This window comes from Halichoerus grypus, chromosome 9 (assembly GCF_964656455.1).
Source record: "Halichoerus grypus chromosome 9, mHalGry1.hap1.1, whole genome shotgun sequence".
NCBI classification, from domain to species: Eukaryota; Metazoa; Chordata; class Mammalia; order Carnivora; family Phocidae; genus Halichoerus; species Halichoerus grypus.
Window position 1 is genome coordinate 116961130 of NC_135720.1, and position 15167 is coordinate 116976296.

Below are 15167 nucleotides of genomic sequence, written 5' to 3' on the forward strand. Positions count from 1 at the left end.
CAAACAATGAATCATGGAAACACTACATCTAAAACTAATGATGTAATGTATGGTGATTAACATAACAATAAAAAATTTAAAAAAAGAAGAAGTCCTAGCCACAGCAATCACACAACAAAAAGAAATAAAAGGCATCCGAATCAGCAAAGAAGTCAAACTCTCACTCTTGGCAGATGATATGACGCTTTATGTGGAAAACCCAAAAGACTCCACCCCAAAACTGCTAGAACTCCACAGGAATTCAGTAAAGTGTCAGGATATAAAGTCAATGCACAGAAATCAGTGGCATTCCTATACACCAACAACAAGACAGAAGAAAGAGAAATCAAGGAGTCGATCCCATTTACAATTGCACCCAAAACCATAAGATACCTAGGAATAAATCTAACCAAAGAGGCAAAGAATCTGTACTCAGAAAACTATAAAATACTCATGAAAGAAATTGAGGAAGACACAAAGAAATGGAAAAACGTTCCATGCTCATGGATTGGAAGAACAAATATTGTGAAGATGTCCATGCTACCTAGAGCAATCTACACATTTAATGCAATCCCTATGAAAATACCATCCACTTTTTTCAAAGAAATGGAACAAATAATCCTAAAATTTGCATGGAACCAGAAAAGACCCCTAATAGCCAGAGGAATGTTGAAAAAGAAAAGCAAAGCTGGTGGCATCACAATTGCGGACTTCAAGTTCTATTACAAAGCTGTCATCATGAAGACAGCATGGTACTGGCACAAAAACAGATACATAGATCAATGGAACAGAATAGAGAGCCCAGAAATGGACCCTCAACTCTATGGTCAACTAATCTTTGACAAAGCAGGAAAGAATGTCCAATGGAAAAAAGACAGTCTCTTCAACAAATGGTGTTGGGAAAATTGGACAGCCACATGCGGAAGAATGAAACGACCATTTCCTTACACCACACACAAAAATAGACTCAAACTGGTTTGAAAGACCTAAATGTGAGACAGGAGTCCATCAGAATCGTAGAGGAGAACACAGGCAGCAACCTCTTCGACCTCAGCTGCAGCAACTTCTTCCTAGAAACGTCGCCAAAGGCAAGGGAAGCAAGGGCAAAAATGAACTATTGGGACCTCATCAAGATAAAAAACTTCTGCACAGCAAAGGAAAGAGTTAACAAAAGAAAGAGGCAACCCACGGAATGGGAGAAGATATTTGCAAATGACATTATAGATAAAGGTCTGGTATCCAAGATCTATAAAGAACTTCTCAAACTCAACACCCAAAAAACAAATAATCCAGCCAAGAAATGGGCAGAAGACATGACAGACATTTCTCCAAAGAAGACATACAAATGGGGGCACCTGGGTGGCTCAGTCGGTTAAACGGCTGCCTTCGGCTCAGGTCATGATCCCGGGGTCCTGGGATCGAGTCCCGCATCGGGCTCCTTGCTCAGCGGAGAGCCTGCTTCTCCCCTGCCTGCCGTTCCCCCTGCCCCCTGCTTATGCTTGCTCTCTGTCTCTCTCTCTTGCTCTCTCTGTGTCAAATAAATAAATAAATAAATAAAATCTTTAAAAAAAAAAAAAAAAAAGACATACAAATGGGCAACAGACCCACGAAAAAATGCTCCACTTCACTTGTCATCATGGAAATACAAATCAAAACCACAATGAGATATCACATTATGCCAGTTAGAATGGCTAAAATTAACAAGACAGGGAACAACAAATGTTGGCGAGGATGTGGAGAAAGGGGAACCCTCTTACATTGTTGGTGGGAATGCAAGGTAGGGCAGTCACTCTGGAAAACAGCATGGAGGTTTCTCAAGATGTTAAAAATAGAGCTAACAATTGCACTACTAGGCATTTACCCCAAAGACATAGATGGAGTGAAAAGAAGGGGCACATGCACCCCAATGTTCATAGCAGCAATGTTCTCAATAACTAAACTGTGGAAGGAGCCAAAACATCCATCAACAATGAATGAATAAAGAAGATGTGGTTCATATACACAATGGAATATTACTCAGCCATCAGAAAGGATGAATACTTACCATTTGAATCAACGTGGATGGAACTGGAGGGTATTATGTTAAGTGAAATAAGTCAATCAGAGAAGGACAACTATCATATGGCTTTACTCATATGTGGAATATAAGGGATAGTGCAGAGGACAATAGGGGTGGGAGGGGAAACAGAATGGGAAGAAATCAGGGAGGGGGACAAACCATGAGAGACTCTTGACTCTGGGAAACAAACTGAGGGTTGTAGATAGGGAGGTGTGGGGGGGGATGGGGTAACTGGGTGATCAGCATTAAGGAGGGTAGGTGATGTAATGAGCACTGGATGTTGTATGCAACTAATGTGTCATTGGACATTATATCAAAACGAATGTTGGCTAATTGAATTTAAATAAAACAACAACAGCAAAAACGTTGGAAACAAAATCATTCCTGAAGCTCTAAATGCCATTTAAACAACAAAAACGAGTATTTTAAGTAGTAGCCTCATAAGTAAGAACTAGTTAAAATTCACTGGTATCAGGTCTTCTCATTTACGAGGTAACTAGTTGCTAAATTAATAGATGGCATAAAAATTAAGACTTACATCATTTTTTGAAAGGAGAGAATGTGTGGTAACCAGGGAATACAGAAAATTTGATGTATTTACAATAAAATATTCATTTAAACATCTACCCCTCTACAACAGGGTTTAGGTCATCTCTAGTGAACTTGCACGTTTTCATACAGTTTATTCTGAGTACTTGAATTATTTTAGATGTAAAGCTTTTAATTGCAAAAATACTACATTTGTATACATGGATAAGATTTAGTCGAGATGGTTTAAAAATATTTATAAATTTGTTTCTGATATGCAAAACATTTGGCAATACTTTTATAGCATTTGATTTTATAGAATTAAAATTTCATACACTAGTCATTTTAATGTTTAAAAAAAATCACGGAAAAAATATAAATTACACAGCCTAACTGCATGATACTGTTATTTCCAGTATCTAGTTCTGGTTATTAAAACCTTCATTAAGTATGTTAATAAATCGTTAACTTTACATTTATGAAAACAACGGACATGACTTGCAAACAAAATCTTTAAGTTTTGTTATTTACCAAAGAGTGCAGTGCAGCAAGAAAAGAAAACCCAGTTACTAATGCATAGACTGTTTTACAAGTTGACCAGTTCCTGTGACCCAAAGTGTTTCAGCCTTTCAAGGTACTGTCCATAAAGTTCCACATCATTGTGCCCTGCCACTTCGACCCATGGAGGCTCCTAGGTTCTTTAACAACGCTCAAGCAATGTGAGGCCATGTGAAAAGTCACTGACTTCATCTTCAGTCCTGTTGCAGGGTTTCAGGCTTCTTTTCTTGTCTCACGGAGTTGAAGAATGAATCTTGTGGACAAAAGGGTAAAGGGAAGTTGAAAGTTTATTAAGTGTGAAAATGAACTATTGAGGCTTCATCAAGATAAAAAGCTTCTGCATAGCAAAAGAAACAGTTGACAAAACCAAAATACAATCTACAGAGTGGGAGAAAATATTTGCAAATGACATAACAGATAAAGGGCTGGTATCCAACAACTATAAAGAACTTATCAAACTCAACACCCAAAGAACAAAAAGCCCAGTCAAAAATGGGCAGAAAACATGAGCACACATTTCTCCAAAGAAGACATACAAATAGCCAACAAACACATGAAAAAAAGCTCAACATCACTTGGCATCAGGGAAATACAAATCAAAACCACAATGAGATACCACACCAGTCAGAATGGCTAAAATGAACAAGTCTAGAAATCACAGATGTTGGTGAGAATGTGAAGAAAGAGGAACCCTCTTACACTGTTGGTGGGAATGCAAGCTGGTGCAGCCACTCTGGAAAGCAGTATAGAGGTTCCTCAAAACGTTGAAAACAGAGCTACCCTATGACGCGGCAATGGCACTACTAGGTATTTACCCTAAAGATATAAATGTAGTGATCTGAAAGGGCACGTGCACCCCAATGTTTATAGCAGCAATGTCCACAATAGCCAAACTATGGAAAGAGCCCAGATGTCCATCGGCAGATGAATGGATAAAGAAGATGTGGTATGTATGTATGTATATACATACACACACACAATGGACTACTATTAGCCATCAAAAAAAAAAAAAGAAATCTTGCCATTTGCAACGACATGGATGGAACTAGACGGTATTATGCTAAGTGAAATAATTCAGTCAGAGAAAGACAATTATCCTATGATCTCACTCATATGTGGAATTTAAGAAACAAAACAGAGGATCATAGGGGAAGGGAGGAAAAATAAAACAAGAGGAAATCAGAGAGTGAGAGAAACCAAATAAGAGACTTTTAATCATAAGAAACAAACTGAGGGTTGCTGGAGGGGAGAGGGGTGGCGGGATGGGGTAACTGGGTGATGGACATTAAGGAGGCAGTGATGTAATAAGCACTGTGCATTATATAAGATTGATGAATCACTGAACTCTACCTCTGAAACTAAAAATACACTATATATTAATAAATTGAATTTAAATGAAAAATTTTTAAAAAGAAAGTTTGTTAAGTGAAGGTGAGAACAGAAAGGAAAGAAAAGAGCTCTCCAGAGTGAGAGGGGTCCCAAATGGGTCGCCACTGAGTGCTTTCATTGTCTGCCATTTATGGGAAACTAACCAGGGAACTTGGTAAATTTCTTGTTAATATCATGGTGGATTTGTGAATATCATGTCTATATTTGGAACAAACATGATGGCATTGTAACTATCATGAGAACAAACAAGGTGTTCTTGTAAATATATGTCTATTTCTCCACATCTGGGATTTCTGTGAGCCTGGTTATATAGCCCCCTGTGTAAGCCTAGTCCCATCACTCCCTACCTGTCTCCCTACTTAGGCTTCCCTGTCCTTTATTCAGTCTCATGAGTTACTAATACTGGTGAAGTTATCTTAGAGATTTTGTCAGTGTTTAGGAATGCATCAAAAGAGTAGGTCTTCTGGAATCAGGAAAAGTGAGGGGCATTCTGGAGGTCAAAGGAGAACAAAGAGAAACAGCAGCAGTCTCAAACCGCGCAGGAAGATCTACAAATGGTGCTGTACCTCTACTTTGGCCATGTATGATCACATTTTTAGGGTGAATGCCATATCTTGTCCTAAGAGCAAGCCAAGCAACTCCTATATCTGCATAGAGGTTCTTCTCTGTTGGTTTCCCAGAACTGGCACCATACCCATAATACTCGTACGAGAATATATTACAATTAGTCTGTGATCCCAGTCGTATGTAAAAACAGCTCATCTGACCAAGCTGTGTGCCAGAAATCAGCCTTAGATGTATACATCAGCTCTCCTCACGTCACTTTTGAGCCTGCACTATTCCCTGAACATGTGTGTGCTTCCTACATCCCCAATCCTTCCCGCCCCTCCCCCCCAGCCCCCGCCTTAATGCTGTTCAGGGAGAACCTGAGAGCAGAGTGGCAATGCCTCTTTGTGGTCACAGAGCTGAGGACAGAAGCCCTGAGTTCTTCTTTTGCCTGCTCACTCATTACCTCCCCAGTGTGTCTCTGACCTATGACACTAGCACAAGGCTCCACATAAAGGGGATACACATGTCTGGTCAGGTTTGGCTTGTAAAGTGTTTCCCAAAAATCTACACTGACATTGATGTTTCCTCCCCATTGAGTGCCCAGTGAGTCTGGCTTTCGGGAAGAGAAAGGTCTCCAGGCCATAGCAGTTGGTCCCCAGATCTGCAGCTGGCCCCACACAGATGCTGGAAGCTCCAATACACACACTGCCACTTTCCATGGAGATGACTTTGGACATGAGTTCTTGTCACTTGTCACTTGTTCCTACTGCTACCTCTGATGCTAGAGGTTGGGATACTGGCTCTTTCCTCAGTGATGTCAATGCCAGAATCTTCAGTCCTCACCACCTCAGGTCCCACTGTCTGCTAGCCTTAACACCTAGACAGGAGCTCTGCTACTCAACCTCAAATCTCATTTCTACCCTGATGGCTGACACAGGGATTTGAGGGTGGCTCACCATGTGCTCCAAATGGCCTCAAGTCCCGCAGCTGAGTCAATGACTTAGAACATAACTAAAGCCCCTTCCTGAGCCCAAGACATCTCAGAGGCATCTGGGGGCTAGGTGCTACCTGTCTATAGTGCCCACGTGTTTGAAATCTGAGTGCAGGAGGTACTGTGCACATTCCTGGTTCCTTGTTCAGGCAAGGAAGACCAATATGTACATACTAAACTCACATAGGAACTCATGCAGATGCATACACACATGTACACACACATCGTAAAGAGCTCCCCATATCAAACACCCATACTCTTTCTTCCTTCCAGCCCCAAGCCCAACTTTAAGGAATTCTGGTCATAGCATGCATGCATGCATTCATTCATTCATTCCTCTAACTATATTCCATGAATGCCTCTGGGCCAATCTTTGTGTTAGGCCTGGTAATCATTTAATGCCAGAGACACAGCACATGGCTGTGTCCTATTGTCCTATGCTTGTGTCCTATTGTCCTATGTCCTATATCGTCCTAATGCTTACCATCTGACAGGAAAGACAGACGATAAATAAAAATATAATAATAGAAATACATTATATATTGCTGTTACCTATTGCTAGATAACAAAAAATCTCCAAATAATACAACCACCTTTATTCCCTCTCATTGTGTGGGTCAGCTGGGCCCAACAGCAGCTCTTCTGCTCTGTGTGACATGGCCTGGGGTTACAGTCATCTGAAGATCTGAATGGCCGAGAATATTCCAGAATATGTTGCCTCTCAGTGGGGAGTGCACTGAGGCTGTTAAATGCTGCTTGCTGCCATTATGGCCTGTTGGTGCCATCTGGTGTTAATCCAGGTCTTGAAGACTAACAAGCTTAGGGAGAAAAGAGAAACCAATAGAAGCCCAGCTGGTGCTGAATATTGCTTTGTATGCTCTCAGGACTTCTCCTTCAGTGGTCCAAACTCAGCTTTGCCTTTCTCTGAAAGAGGATAACACCCTCACTGTTTTCTCTCTCTCACCCCTTTACCCAGCCTTTGCTGGTCTCCCCCCATGATCCCTCAGCATCGTCACCTGGACCTGCTTCCACCAACCACCAGACAGGAGCAGGAAAGGACCCTGGGACCAAGAACAACACCCTGGAGCAGAAACTCAAAGCCTTCCCTCCCCTCAAGCCCCAACCCATCCACCCACAGAGCACAGGGCACCCCTGAAAGACAGGTCCTATTACCTCTTCCTCCAGGCCAGGCAGTGGTCACAAACACAGCACCTTCTCTCCCTAGCTGTCTGGATCCCCACCTGCATGAGCACCTGCGCCCCAGGGCTGCTGTCTGCTTGCCGGTGTCGCTCAACTACAGACACTGAGCCCAGCTGCAGCTCAGCCTCCTCCCTCCCCTAGCCCTGAGCCGGCAGCTCCTAACCGGAAGGCACATCAGAAAGCTCAGGGGACCAGCAGGCACAGTCTAGAAAAAGAGGGCTGCAGCGGGCTCTGTACATGACCTGACTCAGGAGCGCCCCAGGCTCACAGAGGCCTGACCTTGCCCTCCACCCTCACCCCTAGCCCAGGCTCCCAGGCTACACTTGACCTTCCCTGCTCCTTCTTGGTCCACTTGACCTGGAATCACAGGTCTTCCCCAAGTGTGCTTGGCTATGGCTGCCAGGGCCTTCCTGCCCCGATCCTAGCAGGGATTCCACCAGGCACTACAGGCAGAGCCTGTAACAATCTTCTTGTAAATGAGGTCCAGGGGGTTCTTGGGACCACAAGCCTGAGACTGTCTGTCCACCCTCTGCACCCTGAGACTGTCACTGCCCCCATCTCTCCCCCACCTCCCACATGGAACCCTCCCAGACGGCCCCCTCCCCTTTGAATGCCTGTTCCATTAATATGCTAGGCCAGCTCAGTAGTGGAGGAAATCCTATTAAGGCTAGTGAGCGGAAATCATTTGTTTTTGGACATTAAAATTTAAAGCAGAATTTGAGAAATTGCCACACGACGTTCATACTCTTTCTCCAGTAAATGTCCCAATGGCATATGAGGCAACCATTTCTACCCCATAGAATCATAACTGATGTTCACTCTGGGAGGGCCACCCCAGAGGACATCAGGAACATCGGCAGAACTGCATGGACCCTATCTCTAGTTGTGACCTGGTTTCAGGCCCTCAGTGTGGGGTAGGGTGACTAACCATCCCAGTCTGCCCAAGACCAAGGGCCGGCTTATAAACAAATTAGGTTCAAGAGTGAGAAATCAGCTGCCCTCCATGATGGTCACACAGAAGTGGTGAAATCAACAGAAAGACCCCAGGCCCTGCACACCCCACACACCCCATTGTTTCCCTGTTTCATGCATTGCCTTGTTCTTTGCCCAAACACAAAACTCTGTCTTTCCCTTTTCATCTCCCCTCAAGCAGGCTGATTACACAGGAATCTTTTTTTTTTTTTTTTTTAAGGAGGCTTCATGCCCAGAGTGGAAACCAACACAGGGCTTGAACTCACGACCCTGAGATCAAGACCTGCGCTGAGATCAAGAATCGGAAATTTAATCGAATGAGCCACCCAAGTGCCCTACATGGTAATCATTCTGACCATCCCTTCCTCCAAATGTACAGGGCAGTGAGAACCACAAGAAAGCGAGTTGACTCAAGGAGGGCAACATGAGGCCACAGGGCACAGACAGAATGCCCTGCCCTAAATGGTCCCTTGGTCTGTGCCCTGATGGGCTGGACAGGACCAATCAGGGAGGCAGGATACAATCAGTGGCCACAGCTATCCTGAGAATGGCCTGGCCCTCTCTCCCCAATGGTCATATGCATGTACTCTTGCATATGACCCACAAGGACACTCCAGGAAGCATGGGACATGTGATGGGACCCAGGAAAGAGTACAGGTAGGAGTGACCCTGAGGAACATCTTGGGAGACAGGTCCTGGAGGAGCAGTTTGATGGGCTTCAAAGTGGACCAAAGGTAACCATCTGTGCTCAGGACACATCTGTGTGTTGTAAGTGGGACCTCCCAAGGGGACATCACAAGCAGGGCTCTGGCACCTTCCATTGACCCCTAGGTGGAGCCTTGTGAGTCTTTTTCTTGGATTCCTCATGATGGCTGGAGAAGTTAGAGCAGGTGTAGACTGGAATGAAATGGAGTCATCATCTTTTGTCTGGATTCCTCCCCAGTGTTGAACCCTTCCCCACTAAGTCTTGGACCCTTTCCTGCTTGTGTCCCTCTGATCCCATGATCACCTGGGCCCTCTCCAGTCAGCACGTGGTCCCCATGCATCACGCTGGGATGAGTCCTGCTGAACCTGAGACTAGAGAGAAGTACGGACAAGCTCAGAGCAGGGAGCCCCAGCCCACACTGCCCAATCCTCACCCAGAGAAAGGAGACACCATGCTCACCACTCACGGGCCCTGGGGACCCTGGCTTGGAGCAGGGCTAAGGGTGAAGATGCAGACGTGGCTCCCAGCCCCTCTCACCATGACTTTCAGCTCCTGTTACAGCAGCTTGTCGTCCCTCCAATCTGTGCAGAGGAAGACATGAGGGACCCCATGTCCCAGGCTCTGATCCCACCACTGGCCAGATTTCTCACCTGGGCTCCCACAGCTGCTGATGACTGACGTCTTATTCTTGGAGAAAAGACACACGCAATGATGACAGTAAGAAAAGTAAGTAAGAAAAGCAGCAACAGCAGGCAGATGGTTGTCCGTCCATGCTGGTGCGCCAGGGCCTTTCCTGGAAAAAGGCCTTATATTAACCTGGGTTCCCCAGGACCACGGGCCTGCTCTCCTGTCCCCCCCCGGCTCCTGACCCGACCAGAGTCAGAACCCCTCCATGATCACCCAGGTTTACCCAAATGTACAGGGTGTGCAGTGTGGCTCCCTGTGGCTTCCATGTGGCCAGTGAACCTCTGCTCCTCTCCCTGGGGAATCCTTATGGCCCCCCACGCCTAGTAGGTCCCATTCCCACCAGGCAGGACTCCCCTAAACTGCTGGGCATCCTGGCTCAGGGGTTCCTGATCCTGAAGCCAGGTCAGGGCCATATTCCCGGGAGAGAAACTGAAAGCCCAGCATGTTGGGGGACCATGCTCTCCAAGGCTGGCTAAAGGTCACATTCACTGTTGGGGACACTGAGGAGAAAGCACAGAGCCAGTGAGGCACATGGCTGAGCCCTGTTCCCCTCTACAGAAGACAGAAGTGGGCTGCTTCTCCCACCTTTCCACCTCTGGCTGGAGCCCTCATTGACCCCAGACCTTCTCCAAGTCTGTTCTGTGCCCTGGAACCCAAATTCCTTTGGACTGGCAGGAGGATGGGTCTGGGATCCAGGGCTCACTCTCTTGAATCTGTGTGTTGATGTTGAGGAGGGGGTGTGAAGAGTGGGCTCTTGGGCTGAGGGGACTATAAGGGAACTCTTTGTGACAAGGAGGCTGGGGTTCCTCTCCTGGCTGACACCCACCTCCCCTGGTTCAATTTTATGTAGGAGAGTCCACTGTCTTCCTGGACTATTGACACTGGGAAAGCACATTTCCATTCCCACTTGCTTGGTGTCTTTATCCAGATGCTGTAACAGGACAGGCAGATCATAATACAGTGCACCAACAGAATCTATGTGCATCCTTTAGGACAGGGAGGGCTTCCTTGGACAGGGTTGTTGGGGGGTGCTCAATGGATCTGGAGGAGAGGAAGGCCCCTGCTCCAGGGTTATACCTCGTCTGCCCAAGAAGCCCATCCAGGGTTCCAGATATTTCTGCAGGCTTCCCCAAAGCTCTCCGTGCATATGGGTGAGGAATCCTGGCTTTGAAAGCCATCTGCATCCCAGGACTTCTTGATTTCCATAGCCAAGGTATGAGTGGAGGGCCAGGGAACTGTCCATCCATGGGTCTTCAGGTCATAGGAGAGAAAGAGTTCCCCATCTTAGTGGAAATGCTCAAAGCCCTGGTGCTCTTGTCTTCTCAGATCTCGAGCCCCAGACCTCCTGGAGGGAATGCATGTCTACCTCCAGTCAGCAGTGACTTCTCCCATCCTGTGTCCCTCTGCTTTCCCTGCCCCAGTGACAAACTCCTGCCAAAGGGGTCCAACCTGCTCTCCTCCAGGTCTTCCCTGTGCTGGCTCAGTAATGGCCACCTTGAGCTGAAATGCACAGACCGTCGGTCCTCACCCCCACCCCCAGCCAACTCCAGTGAGAAGAGATAGGTCCCTCCCCTCTGCCCTGAACTTCACTGGGAACGGTCTCCCATCCTTCTTGCTCTGATGCCACTGTCACTTCCTTTCTGTGCCTGCAGGGCCAGGATGTTTGCCAGAGTCATTCTGAGGCCCTTCCTGGTCTCTCTCAAGTCTCTGGTCTCTGTGTCCCAGGACTGCTCCTGCCCACAGTCCCTGAAGCTCTGCCACATCTCTCTCAATGTCATGGTGCAGGAAGGCCTGACCATCCAAGCATCCCTCAGTGAAAAATCTCTGATGCACAGATCCATGCGGGGACACCCCTGTGAGGTTATAACAAAGTCCTTGGGATCCTATGGGGCAGGGAGGAGACCACAGATGAAACTGCTTTCTGGAAGTAACTGCACGTCAAATGTTTCTCAGAAAAGCTCTGCTGGATGACATGATACTTTATGTGGTAAACCTAAAAGACTCCACCCCCAAATTGCTAGAACTCATACAGCAATTCAGCAAAGTGGCAGGATACAAAACCAGTGCACAGATATCAGCTGCATTTCTATACACTAACAATGCGACTGAAGAAATAGAAATTAAAGAAGAGATCCCATTCACAATTGCACCAAAAACCATAAGATACCAAGGAATAAACCTAACCAAAGAGGTAAAGGATCAGTACTCTAGAAACTACAGAACACTTATGAAAGAAATTGAGGAAGACACAAAGAGATGGAAAAATACTCCATGCTCATGGATTGGAAGAATAAACATCGTTAAAATGTCTATGCTGCCCAAAACAATCTACACATTCAATGCAATCCCTATCAAAACACCATCAACTTTTTTCACAGAAACGGAACAAATAATCTTAAAATTTGGAACCAGAAAAGACCCCGAATTGCCAGGGGAATGCTGAAAAAGAAAACCAAAGCTGAGGGCATCACAATGCCTGACTTCAAGCTATATTACAAAGTTGTAGTCATCAAGACAGTATGGTACTGGCACAAAAACAGACACATAGATCAGTGGAACAGAACAGAGAACCCAGAAATGGACCCTCAACTCTATGGACAACTAATCTTCAACAAAGCAGGAAAGAGCATCCAATGGAAAAAAGAGTCTCTTCAGTTAATGGTGTTGGGAAAATTGGACAGCCACATGCAGAAGAATGAAACTGGACCATCTCTTACACCATACACAAAGATAAACTCAAAAGGGGCGAATGACCTAAATGTGAGAAAGGAATCCATCAAAATCCTAGAGGATAACACAGGCAGTAACCTCTTCGACCTTAGCCACAGCAACTTCTTCCAAGACATGTCTCTAAAGGTAAGGGAAACAAAAGCAAAAATGAACTATTGGAAGAACCATGAGAGACGATGGACTCTGAAAAACAAACTGAGGGTTCTAGAGGGGAGGGGGGTGGGAGGATGGGTTAGCCTGGTGATGGGTATTGAGGAGGGCACGTTCTGCATGGAGCACTGGGTGTTGTGCACAAACAATGAATCATGGAACACTATATCTAAAACTAATGATGTAATGTATGGGGATTAACATAACAATAAAAAATTAAAAAAAAAATGAACTATTGGGACTTCATCAAGATAAAGAGCTTCTGGATACAGAAAGGATACAAAGGATACAGTCAACAAAACTAAAAAGCAACCTACGGAGTGGGAGAAGATATTTGCAAATGATATAACAGAAAAAGGGCTGGTATCCAAGTTCTATAAATAATTTCTCAAACTCAACACCCAAAGAACAAATAATCCAGTCAAGAAATGGCAGAAGACATGAACAGACATTTCTCCAAAGAAGATTTACAGATGGCCAACAGACACATGAAAAAATGCTCAACATCACTTGTCATCAGGGAAATACAAATCAAAACCACAATGGCATACCACCTTACGCCAGTTAGAATGGCTAAAATTAACAAGACAGGGAACAACAAATGTTGGTGAGGATGCAGAGAAAGGGGAACCCTCCTACACTGTTGGTGGGAATGCAAGCTGGCATAACCACTCTGGAAAACAGTATGGAGGTTCCTCAAGAAGTTAAAAATGGAGCTACCCTACGACCCAGCATTTGCACTACTGAGTATTTACCCCAAAGATACAGATGTAGTGAAACCCCAATGTTCATAGCAGCAATGTCCGCAATAGACAAACTGGAAGGAGCCAAGATGTCCTTCAACAGATGAATGGATAAAGAAGATGTGGTTCATATATACAATGGAATATCATTCAGCCATCAGAATACCCACAATTTGCATCAACATGGATGGAACTGGAGAGTATTATGCTAAATGAAATAAGTCAAGCAGAGAAAGAATATAAGGAATAAGGGGGTGCAGAGATGGGGTAACTGGGTGATGGGCATTACGGAGGACATGTGATCTGATGAGCACTGGGTGTTATACAGGATTAATGAATCATTGAACACTCCATCTGAAACTAATGATGTACTATATGTTGGCTAATGGAATTTAAATTAAAAAGAAAAAGAAAAAAGAAAAGCTCTGCTGTCCTGAGCTGCTTGAAGTCTTGAGCATGCAGAAAATGCCCCTGTGCAAGGGACAGGACGGAGGCTTTCCAATGCAGGAAGAGAGGAGAGGGGGCAGGAAGGAGAGGGAAGAAGGAATGGCAGAGGGGTGTCGGGGAGATGGGCAGACATGCAGGACAGGAGCCAGGGGAGGGAGGCACGGGCTCCTGTAAAGAGGTGAAGGGAGGAGGTCAAGGGGTGAGACTGGCCTGCAGAGAGCAAGGGAGGGGCAAGAAGGCCACGGTGAAACAGAGGTCTTGTCAGCAGGGAGGGAGGGACAGTGGGCACCCAAGGGTGAGGGATCCATGACCAGAGCTGCCATGGTGCACAGGGGGTTAGCGTGGAGTGGAGAGCCAGGGGCTGCTGCCTGTAGTGAAGGCTCATCAGGGACATGGTGGGGCCATGGGAGGGAGGGGCAGTGAGGCAGAGTGCTGTGGGGGGGATTGTGACCACAAGGGATTTAGGATAAGCCAGTGCCCCTGGGGGAGGGGAAGGTGTGGGCCTAGCCCCAAGTGGAAGAGGATCAGGGTGAGGCCCCATGTGGGGATGGGCTGGACCTGCCAGTGTTCCCTGGGGAGAGGCAGTAGGCAGGGGTCTCAGAGCAGAAGGGCAAGGAGCCCAAGTGTAGTCTGTATTTTTTTTAAGAATTTTTTTTTAATTTATTCATTTGAGACACAGAGATACAGAGAGAGAGAATATGAGCAGGGGGAGAAGCAGAGGGAGGGGGAGAAGCAGGCCCCCTGCTGAGCATGGAGCCCGATGCAGGGCTCAATCCCAGGACCCTGGGACCATGACCTGAGCCGAAGGCAGACGCTTAACCATCTGAGCCACCCAGGCACCCCAAGTGTAGTCTGTATTAGAAAGGAGGGGGAGGGGTCCTGGGATCATCGAGCCCTGCATCGGGCTCCCTGCTCCTCGGGAAGTCTGCTTCTCCCTCTTCCACTCCCCGTGCTTGTGTTCCCTCTCTTGCTGTATCTCTGTCAAATAAATAAATAAAATCTTTTAAAAAAAGAAGAAAAAGAAAGGAGGGGGAATGGAAGAGAAAATAGAACCAAAATGCCATGGTGCACACCTTGGGGAAGGACCTGCATGGTGGGGGTGGTTCTGGGAGTGGGGGCAGGTCAGACCCCCAAAGGGTTAAGGGCGTCATCCAGCAGAGGTCGGGCAGGCTGGGGGGCAGGCTGGCTGGAGCGAAAGGCAGGTGCTAACCATGTAGCAGGAGCAACCAGTGTGGGGACTAGATGTCAGGAGTGAGGCCCACTGGGGTCAAGGAACCAAAGGAGGGATGAGGGCCAAGGATCTGGACAGTTGGACCTGGAGCAGTTTTCTGGTTGGTGGGGGTGAGGGGACGGCAAGAGGCAGCAGGGGAGAGTAGTGCTGAGGGCCTGGGAATGGGGGACTGGGTGCCCTGAAAAAACTTAATTACAGGCTGACAGGAGAGGAGGGGGTGTGGGCTGAGAGCCTGGAGGAGGCGTGCT

The 15167-nt window shown here is 46.3% G+C and overlaps 1 protein-coding gene across 1 annotated transcript; it reads right to left on the bottom strand.

Annotated features, from left to right (window-relative positions):
• Positions 1-2738: 2738 nt before the first annotated feature.
• On the bottom strand, positions 2739-14011 carry LOC118543106 (MHC class I polypeptide-related sequence A-like). Its single transcript, XM_078054368.1, is given in 7 exon segments — positions 2739-3377; positions 9582-9724; positions 9771-9778; positions 9832-10010; positions 11235-11352; positions 11354-11549; positions 13978-14011. Coding segments are annotated over 7 exon segments (699 nt in total). The 3' UTR covers positions 2739-3356.
• Positions 14012-15167: the final 1156 nt, after the last annotated feature.